Raw genomic sequence first — 23,697 nt, 5'->3', positions numbered from 1 at the left:
TCTGCTGGACAACATGAGAGACTCATTGCCTAGAGATTATTATTATTATTATTATTATTTGCTTTTTAGGGTCGCTTCTGTGGCTCATGGACGTTCTCAGTCTAGGGGTCGAATCCGAGCCACAGGTGCTGGCCGCAGCCACAGCACGCAGGATCCCAGTTGCATCTGCGACCTACACCACAGCTCATGGCAGTGCTGGATCCCTGACCCACTGATGGAGGCCATGGATCCAACCCACATCCTCATGGATACTAGTCAGATTCATTTCTGCTGCGCCACGACGGGAACTCCAGCCTAGAGATTTTATTGGAAGCTGGTCACCGATGTATCTTCTGGCTGGTGTGTGGAAGAGTTCAGCATAGGCTACATTGTTTGCACAAATAATTTAGGCACAGTAAGGTACTTTCATCAGTTCTAAGAATGGCAGGAACCCTCCTGAAATCCAAGTTAGAGACCAGTCAGGGGCCAACCTTGCAAGCAGGCCTTTCTGAGGACTATGCTAATTCTTTTCTGAGATTGTTTAAAAGTTTAGAAACTTGGAATTATTTTACATTTGATTTGGAGGGGGTGGAATTAAGGCTTATTTCCATAAACCTTGTGCAAAGTAGGAATTATAATGAGAAGGATTGAAATTGGTTTTTTTTTTTCTTTTTTGGTCTTTTTGGGCTGTACCCGTGGCATATGGAGGTTCCCAGGCTAGGGGTCCACTTGGAGCTGTAGCCGCTGGCCTATGCCACAGCCACAGCCACGCCAGATCCGAGCCGTGTCTGCGACCTACACCACAGCTCACAGGCAGCACTGGATCCTTAACCCACTGAGGCCAGGGATTGAACTTTCATCCTTATGGATGCTAGTCGGGTTCGCTTACTGCTGAGCCACAATGGGAACTCCAAAATTGGTTGTTTTGATGTGTGGGAGTGAGTATTGTTTTAGTTGTGAAATTTGGTGATATTTAGGTTGATAGGGAAGAGGTGGAGTACATTGGTGATGTATTAAGAAGTCATTTGAAATTGAAGTGCAGCTTGATATGTAAGTTGGAAGTGTGTAACTGAGTCTTAGTAGATGAAACAGTATCCGAACTGTGTCTTTATACACATACATCTCTGATGTTGAGTGTCATCTACATCTAAGGCTCTGTGTTGTGGTGAGGGAGCCTTAGGAGGGGAAGAAATGGATTGTTTATGGATAGCAGAGAAGGACTGATTCATTGGTGGTAGGAGAAACGAGGCAGTCCTGTGTTGCAGTTCCAAGGCCTGCTATGGGAAGAGATGAATTTAGACACCTAGCTCACCAGACACCAGATCTGCTGGCACCTTGATCTTGGACTTCCCAGACTCCAGAACTGTCAGAAATAAATGTAAGCCACCCAGTCATGGTATTTGGTAATCGGGAGTCCACGCTGTCTAAAACATCTATCTACAAAAACCCTAAAGCTGCCATCATATTTATGGATGCTTTTCTTCGATGACCAAGAGAAAGGCGAGGAAGTCTTTTCTCACTGCTTGAATTAAACATTGTCCTAGAGGCCTTAACCAGCGCAACAAGGCAAGAAAAAGAAACAAAAGGCAGTCTAGAAAGGAAACAGTAAAACTGTATTTAATTGCATAGAAATCTTATGGATTATATAAAAAATTGCCTTAGAAATAAGTGGATTTGGAGTTCTCTTGTGGTGCAGTGGGTTAAGGATCTGGTGTTGTCACTGCAGTGGCTTGGGTTATTGCTCTGGCACAAGTTCTATCCCGGCCTAGGAACTCCCACTTGCCAGGGGGTGTGGCCTCCCCAAAGTGAATTTATCAAGGTTGTAGAATACAAGATTAATATATAAAAACCAATTACATGTCTATATACGGGCAGTGAAAATCAGAAATTGAAATTAAAATACCTCTTAAAATGGCCCCCCCAAAATGAAATACTTGAAAGACTACAAAACACAGTTGAGAGAAATATTGAAGAAATACAGAGATGTGTTTATGCATCAGAAATCCCAATATTGTTGAGCCGTAGATTCTCCCACAATTCATTTCCAGAGTCAGCACCATCTCAATCAAAATCTCTGTGGGCTTTTTAATAGAAATCAACAAGCTGATTCCACAGTTCACATGGAAATGCAAAAAAAAGATGAAGAGTCAAGGCAGTTTTGAAGAATAAAGTTGAGGCCTGACTTCAGGACTCAAAGGTTCAGTAATCAAGACAGTATTGGCATAAAGACAGAAAAAGGTGTTAATGTAATAAACTAGCATCCAGAAATAAACCTGTACTTGTATGGTCAGTTGGTTTTGGAAAAAGCAGCAAAAGCAATTCAGTAGAGAATGGAAAGTGTTTTATCAAGTGATGCTGTTAACAACTGGATACCTATATGCAAAAACTGACTCAAAAATATCAGAGTCTATGTAAAACCTAAAACTATAAAACTTTTAGGAAAAAATACATGTGGCTTTAGGTTAGGCAAAGATTTCTTTTGATGTTAAGAACTTCTTGGAATTCTTCATTATACAACTACAGATGTGATAAATCCATTTGAGTAATAAAAAATAAATAAATAATTAAAAAAAAAAAAAGAATTTCTTGGAATTCTCTTGTGGAGCACCAGGTTAAAGATCCTGTGTTGTCACTATAGCAGCTTGGGTTGCTGCTGTGGCATGAATTTGATCCCTGGCCCTGGAACTTCCATAAGTCACAGGTGTGTCCAAAAATTTAAAAAAAAAGAAAAAGAATTTCTGCAACTCCAAACATACTACTAAGATGAGAAGACAACAGCCTAGAAAAAAATTTGCGTATCACGATGTGATAAGGGATTTGATCTAGAATATATAAAGAAGACTTAAAACTCAACAGAAAGCAAACCAACCGACTTATAAATGGGCCACCAATTTGAACAGATATTTCATTTAAAATTAACGAATGGCAGATAAGTGCATGAAAGCAGGTTCAATGGTAGTCATTAGGGAAATGCAGATTAAAACCACAATGAGAGAACAGGATGGAGAATAATGTGAGAAAAAAGAATGTATGTATTATGTATAACTGGTCACTTTGCTGTACAGCAGAAATTGGCAGAACATTGTGAATCAACGATATTAAAAAAAAAAACAAACACAATGAGAAGCCACCACACATGTGAGCATGTATAAAGTGGAAAGGAATGACCACATACCAACATGGTATGGAGTAAATGCTGGATAGGATATGGTTTGTAGACATGTCAAAGTATATGTTAATATGAAAATATTATACTTGGAAGGAATAATGTCAGTGTATTAGAAATACCTCTCACACATAATTATACATGATAATATAAGCAACTCATGGATGTTACTATGGCCACAAACATTTTTAGTTGATATAGTGAAGTACACTTGTCACAGATCAAGAATCACTGGGATTGTAGTAACTGATTGCTATAATGACTTCATTCTGATCTTCATTCAAATCTGCATCTTTCAAACTTGGAAATTTCTGTCATATTTTCTGTACTCTTATAAAAGATTTGGTTAATCTTTGCTCTTAACAATTGATAATATTAGAGTTAAAAAAAACCCACTTAAGTGTATTCCCTATAAAATTGGTTGGTTGTTAATTTTTAATCAACTCTTGGAGTTCCCGTTGTGGCACAGTGGTCAATGAATCCGACTAGGAACCAGGAGGTGGCAGGTTTGATTCCTGGCCTTGCTCCGTGGGTTAAGGATCCGGCGTTGCCATGAGCTGTGGTGTAGGTTGCAGACGTGGCTCGGATCCCACATTGCTGTGGCTCTGGTGTAGGCCGGTGGCTACAGCTCCCATTAGACCCCGAGGCTGGGAACCTCCATATGCTGCTGAGAGGCCCTAGAAAAGGCAAAAAGACAAAAAAAAAAAAAAAAAAAAAATCAACTCTGGAAACTTAGTTTTTCGTTTTTAGGAAGTGACATTCATCTAAAATTTGAAATTTATTGATATCAAAGATGTAAAACAGTCACTTTTATTTTTTAATGTCTTTTGTGTGTGTTATTTTGCCCTTATTTTTAATAATACTATATTTCTACTTCTGTGACGTTTGTAGCTGCTTATGTTCTTTTAATGGAGAGTCTTCAAGGTTAATAAAACCTACTTCTCTTTAAATTTCAATGATTTTTTTCCTTAATTCTATTGCTGAGTTATGTTCATGTTCTAGCTCCTCAAGTGGTCTTTAAAGTTTTAACTTTTGAGTATAGATATGGCCACATCCCACAAGTTTTTGTTTCATACTCTTTTCTTTCAATTCATAGTGTTCTCATTGTTTCACTGAAGGAGAAAATATTAGGTAGAAGGTAACATTTTGTTAATATCTGATTTATTACATTTTTACCTGAACCACAGTCCTGTCTGATTTGTGACAAACTTCACGTCTTCCTTAACCTCAGTGTTTAACTGTTGTTTGAAATGTCTGGGGTTTTAGTCACTGTGTTATTTTCTGATGTACAGTAAATGATACACTCTGCTTTGTTTTTAGTAATTTACATTCTTCGATGTGAATTTTCTGATGAAAAGAGACTTACGGCTAAAGAGCTTCTCACGTAGCTGACATTCACAGGATTACTTTCCCTTATGTCAGTAAGGAATAGCTCAAACTAAAGGCTTTCCAAAATTTCTCTACTTACTTGGTTGCTAGCCAGTACGAAATTTCCAGTTACTAAGGACTGATAGGTAGTGTTGGGAAGCTTGTCTGCATCCTATCACTATGGTCTTTAGTGATGAATATCGTGGTGGAACCAAAAAAATGCTTGCACATCCACAAGGTTCTGTGTAATTAACTGATGTTCCTTGAAGGCTGAGACCAGTGGCATCTTCACTTCACTTATTTGTAGGGTTTCTGGAGCGTGGATTCCTTAAAGTTGAGGAAGATGAGCGTGTCAGAAGTCCTTCCCGCATTTCTTCCTTACATTAGGAATGGACTTTCTTGTGTCGAGTTAGTTGTGAGCACTGACTAAAGGCTTTTCCACAAGGCTTGCATTCATAAGGCTTCTCACCAGTGTGAATGATCTGGTGTTGTTTAAGCTGTGAGCCCTGCCTGAAGGCCTTCCCACATTCATTACATTTACAGGCTTTCTCGCCAGTATGAATTCTCTGGTGGTGGTTGAGCTGTGAGCCCTGCCTGAAGGCCTTCCCACATTCATTACATTTACAGGCTTTCTCACCAGTATGAATTCTCTGGTGGTGGTTGAGCTGTGAGCCCTGCCTGAAGGCCTTCCCACATTCATTACATTTACAGGCTTTCTCACCACTATGAATTCTCTGGTGGTGGTTGAGCTGTGAGCCCTGCCTGAAGGCCTTCCCACACATTTCATAGCTGTAAGGTTTCTCCCCAGTGTGGATCCTCTGGTATTGAGGAAGGTACGAGCGATGGCCAAAGGCCTTTCCGCATGCGTGACACTTGAATGGCTTCTCACTGGTGGGGATTCTGCGATGTTCATGAAGTTGCATGATGCCTCTGAAGGCCTTTCCACATTCCTCACAGACATAGGGCTTTTCTCCAGTATGAATTCTCTGATGTTTGATAATCTGATGTGTGACAAGTAGCTGAAAGCTTTTCCGCATGCGGTACATTGATAGGGCTTTTCACTGCTATGCGTTCGGTGACGTACCTTAAGTTGTGAGAGCCGAACAAAGGTTTTGCCACACTCCTTGCAGTCGTAGGGCTTCTCCCCAGTGTGAATTCTCTGATGTCTCGTAAAGAGCAAAACAGAACCAAAGGCCTTTCCACATTGTTTACATTCGTAAGGTCTTTCCCCAGTGTGAGTTCTCTGGTGTTGGGCAAGATAGGAACGGTCGTGGAAAGCCTGCCCACCCTGCTGGCACTCATAAGATCTCTCACCAGTATGAATTCTCTGATGACTAAGAAGAGATTTCTTCTGCCAAAAGCCTTCTCTGCATTCGTGACACACAAGGGGTTTACTTCCAGGTGGAACTCTGTGAAGCAGGTTATGGGGTGACTGCTGTCTCAAAGTGGGTGTTTCTTCATGAGCGATGATGACTTGCCGGGAGCTTCTGTCCTCAGTTCTGCGATCGGTCTCGAATGTGCCTTCCCATTCCCGGTCTTCTTGGAAACTGAGGTTCTCCAGATCTTTGTTTATAAGTGTTTCCTTTTTCTGCCATTGGGATACCCGATCTGAAAAGTAGTGAAAAAGCAGAGATGCTTGTTTTAGTCCCAGGTATCAGAGCATCTTTAGTAGAAATAGTTTTAAACTGAAATGTTGGAGTTCCTGTCGTAGCTCAAGCAGATACGAATCCAACGGGGAACCCTGAGGTTGCGGGTTTGATCCCTGACCTTGCTCAGCGGGTTAAGGATCTGGCGTTGCTGGGAGCTGAGGTGCAGGTCAAAGATGTATCCTGGATCTGGCATTGCTGTGGCTGTGGTGTAGGCTGGCAGCTACAGGTCCAGTTCGACCCCTAGCCTGGGAACCTCCATATGCCTCAGGTTTGGCCCTAAAAAAAAAGACAGAAAAATAAAAATACAACTTACACCAAAAAAAAAAAAAAAAAATCTTTGTCAAAGATCTTTATGAAAGATCTGGGGGGGGGGGGAAAGCCCCAGTATTACCAGGCAAAAATCTAAGGAAACGTGACCTCTAGACTCAGTAAGAGTACTGAGGCTGGTTTGCCCTTAGTGCTATTCCTCTTGTTAGTTCAGATGATCTCCTAGGGTAGCGGGAAAGGTGTGACAGTTCAAGGCTGTCCAAGGTGGGCTTTCTCGGGGAAGAGCCTCCCCACGCTGAGATGAATCCACAAAGGACTACTTAGGGTGAAAGTGAAAGAGACGTTCGTCTGCCCCAACCCTTCCCAGGACGGCGGGGAAAGGTACCCTAGCCTGAGCTTAGCAGGATGGGGGAGAATGAACTTCTCTCCATGGAGCTGTAACTATCGGCCAGCCCAAACGCACGTCACCCACCGGCTTCATCCCTTTGGTCTGCTCTTACAAAATACCGTACACGGAGTGGCTCATAAACAGCAGAAATTTATTCCGCACAGTTCGGGAGGCTGCAGAGCCTGAGATCAAGGTGCTGGCAGCTCCTGTCTAGTAAATAAATTCTTGCACTGTTGGCACCAACATATTTGGGAGTCTGATAACAGCAACTTCGCTTGAGCCCTACGACAGAAGTAAAAATTTAAGATGTCACGTGAGAGGAGCCTCATTGTCTCTGTAAACCTTAGAGGAAAAGCGTTTAGGAGGAAAAACCCCTGAAAGACAAACAGAGGAGCCTTTTGCCCCCATCTCAGATTCCCTTTTACTCACCTACTAGGTTGCTGTCTCCTCACCCTCAACACTGTTCCCTTGTTCCAAAAATCAGTCACACTTGGCTTAGAATTACTAAGCCCCGCATTTGGGAACATGAGTGGGGACCTGGTCACGCTGCTGCTTTCCACATACCCAGTCCCTGGAGGGGACTTTAAAACGGGAAGGTGGAGAGCATGGCTAGAAGAATCGGGAAGGTGACGTGTCAGAGGTAACTCAGACCTGCTTCCAGCTTTACACATGTCAAACTGTTGCTTCCAAAAGCCAGTCAAACACTTTAGCAGTTCCCTGGAGACCCTGAAGAGAGGAATCATGACACTCAGATGATAGCTGATGAATGATGAAAGGAAGATATTCGCTTTTTTTTTTTTTTTTTCCTTTTGAGGGCCGCACCCACGGCATATGGAGGTTCCCAGGCTAGGGGTCCAATTGGAGCTAAAGCCGCCAGCCTACACCACAGCCACAGCAACACCAGACCCGAGCCGCATCTGCAACCTACACCACAGCTCACAGCAACACCGGCTCCTTAACCCACTGAGCGAGGCCAGGGATGGAACCTGCAACCTCATGGTTCCTAGGCAGATTCGTTTCCACTGCGCCACGACAGGAACTCCAAGAGGAAGATGTTCTTCACGAACAGCTGAGACTCCTGCCATTCTGGAGTGTGTACACATCCCTCTGAGTGGATAGATGTGGAAGGAGAGGAAGGGGATTAGTCACCCCCACCACTCTGCTCAGGTGGAGTTGATGGCCACATCTTTGTGGCCATCCTGATAAGAAAAACTTAACAATTTTAGACTTGAGAGCTGAGTGACCACGTGACCCTGAGAAGGGTAAATGTGCTACAAAAAAAGGGAAAGAGGGCGCTATAAACAAATTGTTCAGATAGCCTTAATGTCCACTAATAGTACACCAGTTAAATAGATTACCTAACATCCGTGGGGTTATTCATTTAAAAAAGTATTTGAATATAATCTTTGTAAATTTCTTTCTGACTAGATGCAGTTTAAATCCCATTATTCCTTGAGAACACATTTATTGCTGTGAATGTTTCCCATTATCATAAACAGATTCTTCCTTGTTCTGAAAAACTCTTCATAAATATAATTTTTATTAACTGTATAGTAATTCATCACATGGATGGACATATGAGATTCACATGTAAGTCTATGATTTGCACAGTCATTCTTTTTTTTGCTTTCACTTTTTGCTTTTTAGAGCTGAACCCGAGGCATATGGGAGTTCCCAGGCAAGGCACTGAATTGGAGCTACAGCTGCCAGCCTACACCACACCCACAGCAATGGGGGATCCCAGCCACGTCTGTGACCTACATCATAGTTCATGGCAACACTGGATCCCTGACCCACTGATCAAAGCCAGGGATCAAACCTAGATCCTCATGGATACTAGTCGGATTCGTTTCTGCTGCACCACAAGAGGAACTCCTGCCCATTCTTGGTTGTAGGGCACTCCTTTTAGACAAGACCTCAAAGTCTTTTGCAGACTCCTCCTAGACCAGTGGTTCCAAATTTTTGAGAGGTGGTATACATATATTAAGAGTAAAAACTAGGGGAGTTGCCGTCGTGGTGCAGTGGTTAACGAATCCGACTAGGAACCATGAGGTTTCAGGTTTGATCCCTGGCCTTGCTCAGTGGGTTAAGGATCTGGTGTTGCTGTGAGCTGTGGTGTAGGTTGCAGATGTGGCTCGGATCCCGCGTTGTGTGGCTCTGGTGTAGGCCAGTGGCTACAGCTCCGATGAGACCCCTAGCCTGGGAACCTCCATATGCCACGGGAGCGGCCCTAGAAAAGGCAAAAAGACAAAAAAACAAAACTACAAACTAGGGTGAGACTGCTAGAGTTGTATTGGCAGCTTCTCTATGCCTCAGTTCTCTGATATTAAAATAGGACAAGTGACACTATATATACCTCAAAGGGTTGATGTGAGGGTTAAGTTAAACTAAAGCACTCATTATAGTGCTTGCTACATAGTGATATATCTACATACACACAGTTCTTCCTCAATTTACTGTGGGTTATGGCCTGATAAACCCACTGTAGGTTGAAAGTATTCTAAGTCAAAAATGCATTTAATACACCTAACCTACTGAACAGCATAGCTTTGCTTCATCTATCTTAAACATGCTCAGACCACTTAGCCTACAGTTGGGCAAAATCATCCAACACAAAGCCTATTTTATAACAAAGGGTTGATTAGCTCATGTAACATTATTATCTTGCCTTTTTGTCTTTGCAGGGCTGCCCCCATGGCATGTGGAGGTTCCCAGGTTAGGGGTCATATTGGAGCTACAGCTGGCGGCCTACGCCAGAGCCACGCAACACCAGAGCAGAGCACCACCGCTCACAGCAACGCTGGATCCTCAACCCACTGAGCGAGGCCAGGGATCCAAGCTGCAACGTCATGGTTCCCAGTCAGATTCGTTTCCACTGTGCCACGACGGGAACGCCTGGTGTAACTTACTGAATACTCTACTGAAAGTGAAAAATAGAATGGTTCTAAGTAGATCCATTTTTTTTTACCTTCACGATATCCCAGCGGACTGCCCTTTGCCTAGTTTTAGCTGGAGCTGTTAGGTCAGTTTATCAAGAACCCTCTCATCCTCAGTATCTCCTCGCTCTGGCCAGCCTTTCGCAAGCATCCTATTAACTCCTTTTTAGCCAGATTCTCCCTCTCATCCTTGATTTTCACCTTAGGAATTGTACATCCAGCGCCCCCCACCCTGCTCCTTGACTGTAAATCCCCACTTGTTCTTCTTGGAATGGATTCCAGTTATGGGCAAAGTTCTCACCCTATGGCAATAGTTTCTGAATCACATTTGCTTCGTGGAGCTTTAGCTTCTGTCCTGCTCTGGTTGTCTTTGATAATATATTGGGGAAGGATCAGATGCCTTGGAGAACTATACAGCTAGAGTCCTCTCCCTAGGGAAAGTGCAAATTGGGGGGAAAAAAAAAAAAAAAAAAAGCAAAACCGCCCATAACATTAAGTGGTTCGTGGGGTCTATGGACCCCAGATTAAGAATCTTTAGGAAGGAAAAGACGCTGGGGCTGGACACATTCCCTGCTGCCAGGATGAGAAATGTGGTCCAGAAGCAGGAGAGCCAGGACTGGGTCATCCCGCCACCACCCTCTGGGCTGGGCGCGGACAGAGCGGATGGTCGAACTCGCACCGACGCGGCGACAACCTCTCCGAGTCAAAATGCGCCCAAGGCTCCTCGAAACCTATCCCTTCAAAACTCCAGGGCACGCGGCCTCCTCAGCCTGACCACACCGAGGCGCCCGAGGACGGGCCTCACCGCAGCCCCTTCGGGGAAATGTAGTTCCGTGCGGACGGGCCGGTCGCCCGAAGAATGTTGGGAAGACGAACCCGGGCGGTGATTGGGCCCCGGCCGCAGTGGCTTCTGGGAGTGCAGTTAAGCACCTTGCTCTGGTCACGCGCAAGTGCGACCTTTCAGCCCCTCAACCTCGGTCTCGTCTGGCCACCCAGAACCGGAACTTTCACCTTGAGTTTTAGTGCCTGTTGGCCTCGACCTGGTCTGCGTACGGTTCCGGGTGTGAGGTGTGGGGCAGCCTGTGTGAGGCCGAGGTGAGGTTGTGGGGCTCTGTGACATGAAACAGTTTGGCCCAAGGCGGTGCCTGTGACTGTGGGGAGGGGCAGGTGGGTAGATACACCTGCCTCTGCGTCGGTCGTGGTGGGATTCTACGACGTGGTGCGTGACCGTGCGAGCAGGGCTTTGTGACGTGTCTTTGGGTGACTGCAGGTCTTAGAATGTGTTACTCTCAACGTTTTTTTCAGTGTGACTGTATGGACATGACCGGAGTTGTTCAAAATTGTGTAGGTTTAAGATAATAATATAAATGTGGGTTTCTCTTTCATTGCCTGTGGAATTGTGATCCCTGCTTTCAGGTTCGCTTTCCCTATTTGGAAATAACTATGTGGATAATAACTCCTTATTTCTTAGTTCCCTGATGTTCTGTAGCAAAGAACAAAGATAACATATAACATGGTAAAGACATGACTTTTACTTTAAAACAACTCTGAATTATTATAGAGAAAAATTCAGTCAGCCTAAAATGTTAAAATGAAACAACTTATTATGGTACATCTTGTCTTAGCTCTGTCCCAGATACTACAGTCATTCATTTCTTTTGCGATTGGAATAGGGCTTGGGAGAAATTGAGGAGGCCTTGGACTGAAGAATTGGCTTTCCCCATCCTGAAGCTCTGATCTAGGATATTCTTGGCCCGCTGTGCTCACTCTGAGGAAGGACGCTTTCTCTCACAAGGTTCTGAAGCTTGTCCAAAGGCAACGGTGAGTCCCTGAGCCAAACCCCAAAGCCAGCGTTTCTGTCCCTTAATATCATTTTGTTTTCATCTGGCCTCATGGCTTCTGTGATGTCAAGAAGCAAGTATCTATTTCTGATAGTGCTTTCTCTAAGGAATATCCCACCTTGATTCCACATATATGGGGCGGGAATAAAGAGAGGAACGTTTCCCTGCAGGCCTTATATTTCATGGAAGGAAATTTTAGAGCCACACAGATCTCATTGCAAATACTAAATCAACCAGTCACATCCTAGCTCTGTGTTTTTCAGCAAGTCACTTAATTTTTTCTATATCTCTGTCTTATTTTTTCTCCAATAAAAAAAATATAATCTGATGGCAGGATTATGTTAAGAATTAGCAATTACTGATTCTAAAAGAAGAGGTGATAGAGGCATAAAAAGTTGAATCTCACCCTTTGTTAGTGCATATCTTTTTTAGATCTTCAAGTTTTTGAATCAGGATATAGTGCTTATTCAAAATATTAAAGATTTTAAAAGAAATAAAATAGAACAATTAAGATACTAGTCAAACAATATTTAGAAGAAAATTATCTTGGGCTAAAAAAATACTTAAGATTATCTAAACATATCCTGCTAAATTTCTGAATTCCAAGGATAGAAAGAAGCTTTAAAAGTTTTATGGCTGCACCCATGGCATATGGAAGTTCCCAGGCTAGGGGTTGAATCCATGCCACAGTTGAGACTTATGCTGGGGATTGAACCTGCACCTCCACAAGGACCTGAGCCACTCTAGTCAGATTCTTGACCCACTGCACCACACCAGGAACTCCAGAAACTCTTGCCAAATGCTGGGACACAGAACACTGGGCCTCTAAAGATGTCTACTTCCTCATCTCAGGAACCTGTGGGTATGTTGTTACATGGCAAAGGGGAATTAAGTTGCAGATAGAATTAAGGTTGTTAATCAGCTGACCTTAAGACAAGATTATCCTGGGTTGTCCAGATGGGCCCAGTATAATCATAAGCATCCTTAAAGGTGAAAGAGGCAGAAGGGTCAAGGGTCAGAATGATGCAATGTGAGAAACTCAGCTGGCCTTTGCAGGCTTTGAGGATGGAGAAAGGCCATGTGAAGGAATGTGGATAGCCTCTAGAAGCTGAAAAGGCTAGGAAATCGATTCTCCCATAGAGCCTCTGGAAGAGAACATAGATAGCCCTGTCAAGACCTTGATTTTGACCCACTGAGACCTATTTCAGACTTCCAACCTCCAGATAATAAATGTTTTAGCCACTAAGTTTTGATAATTTGTTACAGCAGCAACAGGAAATGAATAATCCCCATAAGCTGAGAGAAACAGAGCAGCTTTGGGTTCCTCTTCTAGGTCAGAAGCCGGAATTTAGTGAAGTGACATCTCTGGATTACTGAGAAAAAACTATAATCCAAGAACATTCCTCCAACCAATAATATAATTTGTGAAGGTCCAGAAACTCTTGGATGTAAAAGGATTCAGAGAATACCAGCTATATACCATGTATTTAGATAAATATCAACACTCAATAAAATAGTCTAGCCAAATTGCACTGGAAATAAAACTGAAAGAGAGGAGAAAACAGTAAACAAAGAGTGGCCAGCAATGAATGTTACTTGGAGTACTATATTTAAGTTTAAATGGAAATCATGAATGGGTCTGGCAATAAGTAATGTAAGCATCAAGTAAATAAGAGTAAAACTAAAAGCTCCGGACTGTGAGTTTTTAGTACCGTAGCGAAATGGAAGAAATGTAAGAACAGGCCGTGAAGGAAGGGAAAAAGAAAGCAAGGATGGTTTCCTGGAGGAGAGTAGCAAAGAAAATTAATGCTGGTTTAGAAAGTGTAACAGTGCTCTTATTCCGTCCAAATGATTAAGAATGGGGAGAGAGGAGTTCCCGTCGTGGCGCAGTGGTTAACGAATCCGACTAGGAACCATGAGGTTGCGGGTTCGATCCCTGCCCTTGCTCAGTGGGTTAACGATCCAGTGTTGCCGTGAGCTGTGGTGTAGGTTGCAGACGCGGCTCGGATCCTGCGTTGCTGTGGCTCTGGTGTAGGCCGGTGGCTACAGCTCCAATTCAACCCCTAGCCTGGGAATCTCCATATGCCGCGGGAGCGGCCCAAGAAATAGCAACAATAACAACAACAACAACAAAAAAAAAGACAAAAGACAAAAAAAAAAAAAAAAGAATGGGGAGAGAACCACTACCCTAAGCATAGTGGGAAATTCCAGTTTGGCAAGAGAAAAGGATCAGCAAACATAAGGAAAGAAAAGACTAAGATTACATAAATAGTACATACCATGTAAAATGAAAGGAATAATTTACTAAATAAAAATGAATTTCTGTACAGAAAAATTAATTCGTGTTTTGAGTTATTTAAAAAAAATCAGCTTTTTAAAAAAAATAACTAAAATGACAGGGGCTGAAAATAAATGAATGGGCAAAAACACATCAGGTAAACAAGGATGATACCAAAAGGATTCCACTAGGCCAAGGTTGGCAAGTTTCTTTTTTTTTTTTTTTTTTTCTGTCTTTTTGCCATTTCTTGGGCCGCTCCTGCGGCATATGGAGATTCCCAGGCTAGGGGTCGAATCCGAGCTGTAGCCACTGGCCTACGCCAGAGCCACAGCAACGCGGGATCCGAGCCGCCTCTGCAACCTACACCACAGCTCACGGCAACACTGGATCGTTAACCCACTGAGCAAGGGCAGGGATCGAAGCCGCAACCTCATGGTTCCTAGTCGGATTCGTTAACCACTGCGCCACGACGGGAACTCCGGCAAGTTTCTTATCTAGAGGGCCAGGCAGGAAAGAAATAGGCATTGTGGCCATAGTCCTTGTTGCAACCACTCAGATCTACTGTTGTCAATAATATGTTGTCAATACCTACACTTGGTAGAGTAGGATATTATATAGTGATAAAAATATGATTCATAAATAGGGGTTAAGTCATACGTCTTAATAGGTCATGCAGCATTAAATATTAAAATCTCTGGAAATTCAAGATTGTGGCTAAAAAAAAATTCAATTTCAGGAAATTCTGATCCAGTATACCAAATTATATAAGAATATGGAGAGTTTTATCATTGTAATTGACTGGCTTAAATATAAGAATCTCATATCCAAAAAAGGATATGTATTTTTTTTTTCTGTGCTATGGAACACATATAAAAATCAATCCTGTACTGAGCCACTGAGGAAAATGTGAAATTCAAAATATATATTTTCAGGTTACATTTACCAATCATAATAAAATAAAATTTGAAGTTATTATCATTTAGGATGTTTTTAGGTACAAGTTTACAAAATATTCAACTAAAAGGTTTATTTTTCTTACATGAGAAGGCCTCAAAGGGATAGTTCCAAATAGGCCTCATAGCTCAGTGTTCTTAGGGTTCTCAGTCAGCTTCTTTGAGGTCCTCTATTTTCTGTTCTTGGTTCAGAAATGGCTACAGCAGCTCCAGGCATCATGTTCTCAGAGGAAAATGTTTAAAAGCAAGAAGTGAAAGGGGAGTGCATCTTCCTAATATATCTGTCTTTTCTGAATAAGGAAGCTCTTTCCCAGAAGGCCCTGTAGAGCCATACTGGCCATACACTAGAACATATGGGCCATACTTAGCTGCAAAGAAGGCTGAAAATTAGCATCTGACTTCTTCAGATTCTAAGGCAAGACACAGTGGCCGCAAGTAGTAATGAACTGGGTAAGGCTGCTAGGTAGGCAACCAACCCCTTCCAAAACAAACAACATGGAAATTAAGAAAGACTCCAAAGTGTTTGGTATTCTTTTTTCTGGCTTCTTAAATAGCACATTTAGTATATATGAATATTGTCATTCGTATATTCATGTTTAGCATGCACTTAAAGGCCATAATAGTTGATCTAAGTAGTTTCAGCCACATCCCACATTTCTTGGCATGTAAAACCCTCATTGTCATTCTTTTAGTTCCTTGTTAACCCAAAAGTAATTTGGCTCTTTTTTTTTTTTTTTTTTTTGTGAATTTCTGAGAAAATTCACTCTTTTAGCTATTGTTAAAATATTACACTGTGGTTAGGAAAATGTGATTCTGGAGTGTGTTAAGAGACAAAATATTTTCCAACCTTTGACAATTATGGTCTAAAAAATTTGCATCCATATGATTTTTCTTCAGTATGAATTTTATTAGGATAAAGGATAGCTCTGAACAAAGGAATTCTCACTTGCATTACATTATTTAAGTCTTTCCCCAAGATATAAAGAGTAAGTTGTGATTAGCCTAAGCTAATGGACTCTTTCTATTATTTCCATTCATATGGTTGCTTGCTAACATAAATTCTCTGATGACTAATAGGGGATAAGTGTTGATGGAAGGCTTTTCTACATTTATTAAGTTCACTTGTGTTTCTCTATTACGCATTCTCTGATGTTGAATAGTAGGTGAATCGTGATTTAAAGTCCTCCCACATTCCTTATATTCATAGGGTTTTTCCTCAGCATGAATTACCTGATGTTGAATCAGTTGTGAGCAATGACTGAAGGCTTTCCCACATTCCTTACATTCATATGGTTTCTCACCTGTATGAATTCTATAATGTACAGTAAGATGTGAGACCCGTTTGAAAGCCCTACCACATACTTTACATTGGTAGGGTTTCTCTCCAGTGTGAATCCTCTGATGTTGCTTAAGTTGTGAGCTGACCCTAAAGGCCTTCCCACATGCCTTACATTCATAGGGCTTCTCACCGGTATGAATTCTCTGATGTCGAATAAGAGTTGAACCTTGATTAAAGGCCTTTCCACATTCTTTACATTCGTAGAGTTTCTTGCCAGTGTGAATGGTCTGATGTTGAATCAACTGAGAACGATGACTAAAGGTTTTCCCACAGTCCTTGCATGCATAGGGTTTTTCACCAGTATGAATTCTATAATGTACTTTAAGATGTGAGATCCTATTAAAGGCCTTGCCACATTCCTTACACTGATAGGGTTTCTCACCAGTGTGAATTCGTTGATGTTCAATCAGCTGTGAGCTTCGACTAAAGGCCTTTGCACAGTCCTTACATTCATAAGGTTTCTCACCAGTATGAACTCGCTGATGTTGTATGAAATTTGAACCAGAATTGAAGGCCTTTCCACATTCTTTACATTCATATGGTTTCTTGCCAGAATGAATATTTTCATGTTGAATTAGTCGTGAGCCATATTTGAAGGCCTTCCCACATTCTTTACATTTATAGGGTTTCTCATTAATATGAATCCCTTGATGATTAATAAGGAAGTCCTCTTGCCAGAAGTCTTTTCTACATTCATTATATCCATAGGGCTTTTCTCTGGGATGAATTTTCTGATAAAAAGTGAGGGATGCTTGCTGGTTGAAAGTGGACATTTCCTCATTATTGATTATCATTTGACTTAAATGTCCATCTGGATTTCCCTCTTGCCTGTCAAGTTGACTTCGACATTCCCAGTTACCTTGGAAACTTGAGCACTCAAGACCATAACTTGTAAGACTTTCCATTATCTCCCACCGTGGTGACTGTACTTCATAACTGTGCTGCTTTGGAGATAATACCTTAGTATCATACCTGGATTCCAATACTGAAAAAAAACAAAACAAGTATGTGTTTGTTTTTTCCTTTTCCAGAAAAAAAGAACTACTGTAGTAAAAATTGGAAACTTTAGACTCAAGATAATATCTGTAAGTTCTTGAACGTGACTAAGCAATTAGAAAATGGAGAAGTAAAACAGAGAAAGAGGAAAGACCATAAATTGAGATGAACGAGGTAATTAGAGATATTATAAGAGTATTTCTAAAATGTAAATATGAATCAGAATTACCTCTGAACCGTATTTTTAAAAATGAATGTTTCTATGAAACCCTAGAAAAGACAAATATAACCTAGGGTGACAGAAAGCAAATCATTTGTTGGCTGAGATTATGAGCAACTGTGTGGGAAGGGAAACTTTTCAGGGTGATGAAAATGTTCTTTATTTTTCTGTAGTGGTGGTTATGTGAGTATACACATTAGTGAGTACTCTTATTATAGTAAAATGCATGCATTTATTTGAATATAAATTATATGGCAATAAAGTGGAATTTTTAAATGATGGAGAGTGGTGACTAGATACTTCTCTGGCCAGAGGAACCTGACAGTGCATCTGCTTGTAAGGGAATGTAGTGGTATAGGAGGGCTATTACAACTGGAAGTTGTAATAATTCAGCCTTGGCCTTCTGCTGTGATGCTTTCTGGCTCTGAAGTTTAGCTGAACACCATGGCTAGAGCTAATGTCAATTGGACCGTATTCCTTGGATCTTTCCTTTGCCTAACAGTGACCTTAGTAAAGGAGGGCCTTGCTCCTTATTTAGAAGATCAGGCCTGAATTTAATGGGGTAGCATCTTCCAGAGCAACATTCTTTGCTGGTTATTCAAATTGCAAGGAAAAGGCTGAATGGTGTATTTGATCTTGATTTTACCTGGTACATGATTTCGATTACAGTGGCCTATTTTACCGTAATCACAGAAATCAGTCCCATTTGGCTAAAAAGAATTTGTTGCAGCTTCATGCAAGGAACTATGGGGAAAAGTGAATGAGAGCTCTTGAATGTGGTCGTCAAGTATATTAGAAGGCCAAAGAAGGTTTTATAAGGGCATGTCTGCTTCCTCTGGTGGCATATCAGAGACTCCTATTCATTGGTTATTTGTGAAATTATTAGGCAAAAACTACTGGAGTAAAAGATTACTTTGACAATGGCAGATAATGAAAATCTGTAAAAGAAGTATCAGATTTTGGGGGAATGATGCTGCTGTCATCTCAAAAACTTGCACCACAACCATAGTTCATCCACATGAAGTTTTAAGAACAAGACCATATGAAGAGGGCATAAAGTAGAAGTATTTTTTCAGACACCATGTTTGGTTGTTCAGGAGGAAGCTCCCTTTATGGGTCTCTTTACTGTGGTCTAACAACTCAGGTAAGACAGATTCCAAACACAGTCATTCTGATGGCCACCTATGAATTGGTGGTCCATCTATTTAATGATTAGCAACATCTGGCTGCCATCCTATAAAGAAAGACAACCAAAAGACTGTAGTAGACCATGCAATATTAAAGCCAGCCTGGTGGACAGAAGAAAATTAGTTTGGGAATATGTAACTATGCCCAAATGGAAGTGGTTTGAGTAATTCAAGTGATCACACATTACTTGGTCTTTTTGGCAATGTGAAAAAAAAAACAAAAACATCTGCCTTTAAGGACATGACATTAAAAGCACGCTTCTCTCCAAACTGCCACATTTTCTGTTACAGACATGTGATGCAATTGAGTTTTGTTGCTTGATGGCAATCAAAGTACATTGTTTATTCCATGAGCACTTTTGCACTCATCTGAATTAAGCCATTGCTGGTTATATACTGTGCTCTAACTATACAAAGACAGCACTTATTTTCTAACTTCTGTTCTACTCCTTGTAAAGTTGCAAAATGGCAACAATACTAGTGAGGTCCTCTGGATTATTTTCATGTTTTGCTGAGAAGACCTGGCACAGTTTGGGACATGAATTAGCATTAGTAGTTATTGTTTTTGACAACCAATGAAATAATGTCCCCAAATTTTATGTATAGTCTTAGCACTGAAATGTTTGGGTTTCCTCATATGGAACCTTAAAGGATCCCAAATGGCCAAAACAATCTTGAAAAGGAAGAAGAAATTGGAAGTCTCTCACTTCCTGATTTCAAAACATATTAAAGAGCTACAGTAATCCAAATAGTGTGGTACTGGCATAAAGGCAAACATAAAGATCAGTGGAACAGAAGAGAAAGCACAGAAATTAAACCTTTATGCATATGGTCAAATGAACTTCCACAAGAATGCCAAGTCCATGCAATGAGGAAAGGACAGGCTCTTCAACAAAGGAGGCTGAGGAAATTGGATATCCATGTGCAAAAGAAAGAAGCAGGACCCTTACCTTATGCCATACATATAAAAAATAACGCAATATGGATTAAAGACCTAAAACCATAAAGCTCCTAGAAAATGGGGAAAGCCTCATGACACTGCACCTCGCAAGGATTTCTTGGATACTGTACCCAAAACACAGGTACCAAAAGCAAAAATAGACAAATGGGACTGTATCAAACTTAGAAACTTTTGCACATCAAAGGAAACAGTCAAGAGAGTGAAAAGGCAACCTACAGAATGGGAGAAGATATCTGCAAATCATGTATCTAGTGAGGGGTTAATATCCAGAATATATAAGGAACTCCTAAAACTCAACCAAAAGCCACAAATAACTTGTTTAAAAATGTTTAAATGGGCAAAGAACCTGAATAGACATTTTTCTAAAGAAGACATACAAATGAACAGGCCTATATAAAGATGCTCAAACTACATCACTAATCATTTGAGAAATGCAGATCAAAACTATAACGAGATATTGCCTCACAGCTATTAGGACGGTCACTATTAAAAAATTCACACACACACAAACACAAAATAACAAGTGTTGACAGGATGTGGAGAAACTGGAACCTTTGTGCACTATTGGTGGGAATGTAAATTTGTGCCATCACTATGGCAAGCAGCATAGTGGCCCTTAAAAAATTAAAAAGAGAAGTACTGTTTGACCCAGCAATCCTACTTCTGGGTATATAACCAAGAGAATTGACTCTGAAAGAGAGATTTGCACACCCATGTTCACTACATTAGTCCCAATAGCTAAGGGGTGAAAGCAACCCAAATGTCCACTGACAGATGAATGGATAAAAAATTGTGGCATATAATAGAGCCTTAAAGTGGAAAGAAATCCTGTCACATGCTACAATATGGATGAACCTTAAAGATATCATACCAAGTGAACTCAGACACAAAAGGCCACATATGATTCCATTTCTGTGCAGTATCCACAATAAGCAAATCTACTGAGGCAGAAAGCAGGTTAGTAGTTGCCAAGTGCTGGGGTGAAGGGGGAATAAGACATGGCTGCTTCATGGGTATGGGGTTTCCTTCTGGGGTATGTCTAGGAAAAACACTCCTAACACCACACTCTCTCCCTATTTCACTTCTGATACTTCTAGTCACCAGATGTGTGTGGGTTTTTCACTTACATCAAGCAGCTCTCCAAATCTGGCAGATACTGACTGGACAATCTACAAATTTAAGTCAATCCTGACACTCTTTCTGCAGATCTCCCAGATTAAGGGCTCAGTCTCACCAGACTGCTTCCACCAGTGCCCCCCATAAATCGCAGGTTTCCCACAACTCCCTCCATGGGATTAATCATTTGCTAGAATGGCTCTGAGGATTTAGGAAAACAGTTTACTTACTATATTACCAGTTTGTTACAAAGTGTGTAACTGAGGAACAGCCAGATGGAAGAGATGCATAGGGCAAGATGGGGGGGAAAGGATGTGGAGATTCCATGCCGTCTCTGGCCACGCCACCTCCACAGTTCACCAACCTGGAAACTCTGTGAACCCCATGCTTGAGGGATTTTTGTGGAAACCTCATTATGTAGGTATGGTTAACCAAATCCTGTCCATCAGTGATGAGCTCAACTCCCAGACCCCTCTCCTCTTCCAGGAGGTTGGGGTGGGGGCTGAAAGTTCCATCCCTCTGATCACCTAATTGGTTTCCCTCTCATCCAGCCTCCATCCTGAAGCTATCCAGGAGACCCAGCCACCAGTGATCTAATTAGCATACAGAAGACACTCAGGACTTTGGAGATTCCAAGGGTTTTAAAGCTATGCGCCAGAAAACCGGGATGAAGACCAAAAACATTTCTTACTATAAATCACAATATCACTGAGTGATGAAAAAATTCCGAAATTAGATAATGATGACTAATACTAAATGCCAATGAACTATACACTTTAAAAGGTGAATTTTGTTATGTATATTTTACCATAAACTTAAAAAAATTAAATACATTTTCCAGAAAAACTATAAATGACCACAACTGGCTCAAGAAATGCAACACTTGAATGTTTAGACTCAGTATTCAGTATCAGGAGTTCAATATTAGGAAATCTATTCATGTAATCCAGACTCTATATATTAAAAGAAAAAAATATGAAAAGGTGAATGCTGCTTTAACCTAAGAAAATATCCCTATTTCATTTCCCTGGCTGATATTATGCTTAATGAATAGACACTAAAAATATTCCTATTAAGGTCAAGAAAAAGATTATATGTAAACTACTCTTATTGACACTGTTCTGGGGGTTCCTGTCGTGGCTCAGTGGTTAACAAATCCGACTAGGAACTATGAGGTTGCAAGTTCAATCCCTGGCCTTGCTGAGTGGGTTAAGGATCCAGCATTGCTGTGAGCTGTGATGTAGGTCGCAGACATGGCTCGGATGCCGGCATTGGAGATTCCTCAGAAAACTAAAAAATAGAACTACCATTGGATCCAGCAAGCCCACTCCTGGGCATCTATCCAGAGAAAACCATGACTTGAAAAAAATGCATGTACTCCAGTGTTCACTGCAGCACTATATACAAATAGCCAAGACATGGAAGCAACCTAAACGCCCATTGACAGAGGAGTGGATAAAGAAGATGTGGTCCATATACGCAATGGAATACTACTCAACCATTAAAAGGAAAGAAATAACAGCATTTGCAGCAACATGGATGGACCTAGAAGTTAGCACGCTAAGTGAAGTCAGTCAGGTGGGGAGACAACATCAAATGCTATCACTGATGTGGTATCTAAAAAAAGGACACAATGAACTTCTTTGCAGAGCAGATACTGACGCACAGACTGAAAAACTTATGGTTTCCAAATCAGACAGGAAGGGGGCGGGGGGGGGGGTGCGCTGGGGTTTGGGATGGAAATGCCATAATACTGGGTTGTGATGGTCGTTGTACAACCATAAATGTAATAGAATTCATTGAGTAATTTAAATTGTACATATATGATACAAGCCCATGTATCTAAGGAGTAAACAAACTGCGCACCTCAAACAAACAAGCACATGCTGTCAAATTCAAGTGACAAAAGCAAAAACCTGTTCTCCAACATTTCAGCTGTAATAGCCAGAATGACGACCCCCGGATATTCTCAGGTTCTAATTCCCCGAACCACGAGCATGTCCGCACACAACATGGCAGCAGGCACCTTCTCTCCCACACTCACTCCACGCCTGACCTCGCTCGCTCCCGAGAGCCAAGTACTACTTCAGCGTGGATGAATCTGCCACATTGTAATGCTTGTGGGTTCTTAGGTTCCCATTTGACATTTTCGCACAGTGCTGTGTACGTTGTAGAAGATGTTTATGGACATGTTTTTGAATTTTTTTTTTTTTTTTGTCTTTTTTGTTGTTGTTGTTGTTGCTATTTCTTGGGCCGCTCCCGCGGCATATGGAGGTTCCCAGACTAGGGGTCGAATCGGAGCTGTAGCCACCAGCCTACGCCAGAGCCACAGCAACGCGGGATCCGAGCCGCGTCTGCAACCTACACCACAGCTCACGGCAACGCCGGATCGTTAACCCACTGAGCAAGGGCAGGGACCGAACCCGCAACCTCATGGTTCCTAGTCGGATTCGTTAACCACTGCGCCACGACGGGAACTCCTGAATTTTTTGGGTTTTTTTCGTCTTTTCTAGGGCCGCACTTTTGGCATATGGAGGTTCCCAGGCCAGGGGTCTCATCGGAGCTGTAGCTGCTGGCCTATGCCACTGTCACAGCAACGTGGGATCCCAGCTGCGTCTGCCACCTACACCACAGCTCACGGCATCCTTAACCCACTGAGCAAGGCCAGGGATCGAACCCACAACCTCATCGTTCCTCGTCAGATTTGTTAACCACTGAGCCACGACAGGAACTCCAATGGACATGTTTTTGGATTCATGTCACATTGTAACTTTGGGTCTCATCAGGGAAGATTTTGCCCCTCCAGGGGACATTCAACAGTGTCTGCAGACTTCTTTGTCTGTCACAAGTGAGGGGAGGCCAGGGAGGCTGCTAAACATCCTACCAGTGCACAGAATGACCCCTACCACCCCGATGCCAAAGAACTTTCCCACCCGAAGTCAACACTGCTGAGGCTGAGAAATCACCTACCCAGCGCCAGAGCACCCCAGGCAGAGGGACAGCAGGCAAAGAAGCCTTGAAACTGAAATAAGCTTGCTGTGTCAGAGATGGGC

The 23,697-nt window shown here is 41.9% G+C and overlaps 2 protein-coding genes and 1 pseudogene across 8 annotated transcripts in view; 2 read left to right on the top strand and 1 right to left on the bottom strand.

Annotated features, from left to right (window-relative positions):
• The window catches only part of LOC110261070, a 29,267-nt gene extending 7,835 nt beyond the window's left edge, over window positions 1–21,432 (top strand). The window contains exons 3-4 of the mRNA XM_021095123.1: window positions 11,427–11,574; window positions 21,196–21,432. Coding sequence (XP_020950782.1) covers window positions 11,427–11,490 — 64 coding nt within the window. The 3' untranslated portion in view covers window positions 11,491–11,574; window positions 21,196–21,432. The remainder of the gene's footprint in view (window positions 1–11,426; window positions 11,575–21,195) is intronic.
• The window catches only part of ZNF582 (zinc finger protein 582), a 31,993-nt gene continuing 12,086 nt past the window's right edge, over window positions 3,791–23,697 (bottom strand). For 6 of the 7 annotated variants that reach the window (XM_021095103.1, XM_021095104.1, XM_021095101.1 and 3 more), the window contains one exon: window positions 15,712–17,149. In XM_021095103.1, coding sequence (XP_020950762.1) covers window positions 15,828–17,149 — 1,322 coding nt within the window. In that variant the 3' untranslated portion in view covers window positions 15,712–15,827. Of the gene's footprint in view, window positions 6,122–15,711; window positions 17,150–23,697 lie in introns of those variants that run through there. The other variant, XM_021095108.1, reaches the window with a different exon arrangement.
• Window positions 17,663–19,776, top strand: LOC102162549 (annotated as a pseudogene).

This window comes from Sus scrofa, chromosome 6 (assembly GCF_000003025.6).
Source record: "Sus scrofa isolate TJ Tabasco breed Duroc chromosome 6, Sscrofa11.1, whole genome shotgun sequence".
Lineage (NCBI taxonomy): Eukaryota > Metazoa > Chordata > Mammalia > Artiodactyla > Suidae > Sus > Sus scrofa.
The sequence above is the reverse complement of the archived record's forward strand: the minus strand, read 5'-3'. Positions and strand labels throughout refer to the sequence as shown.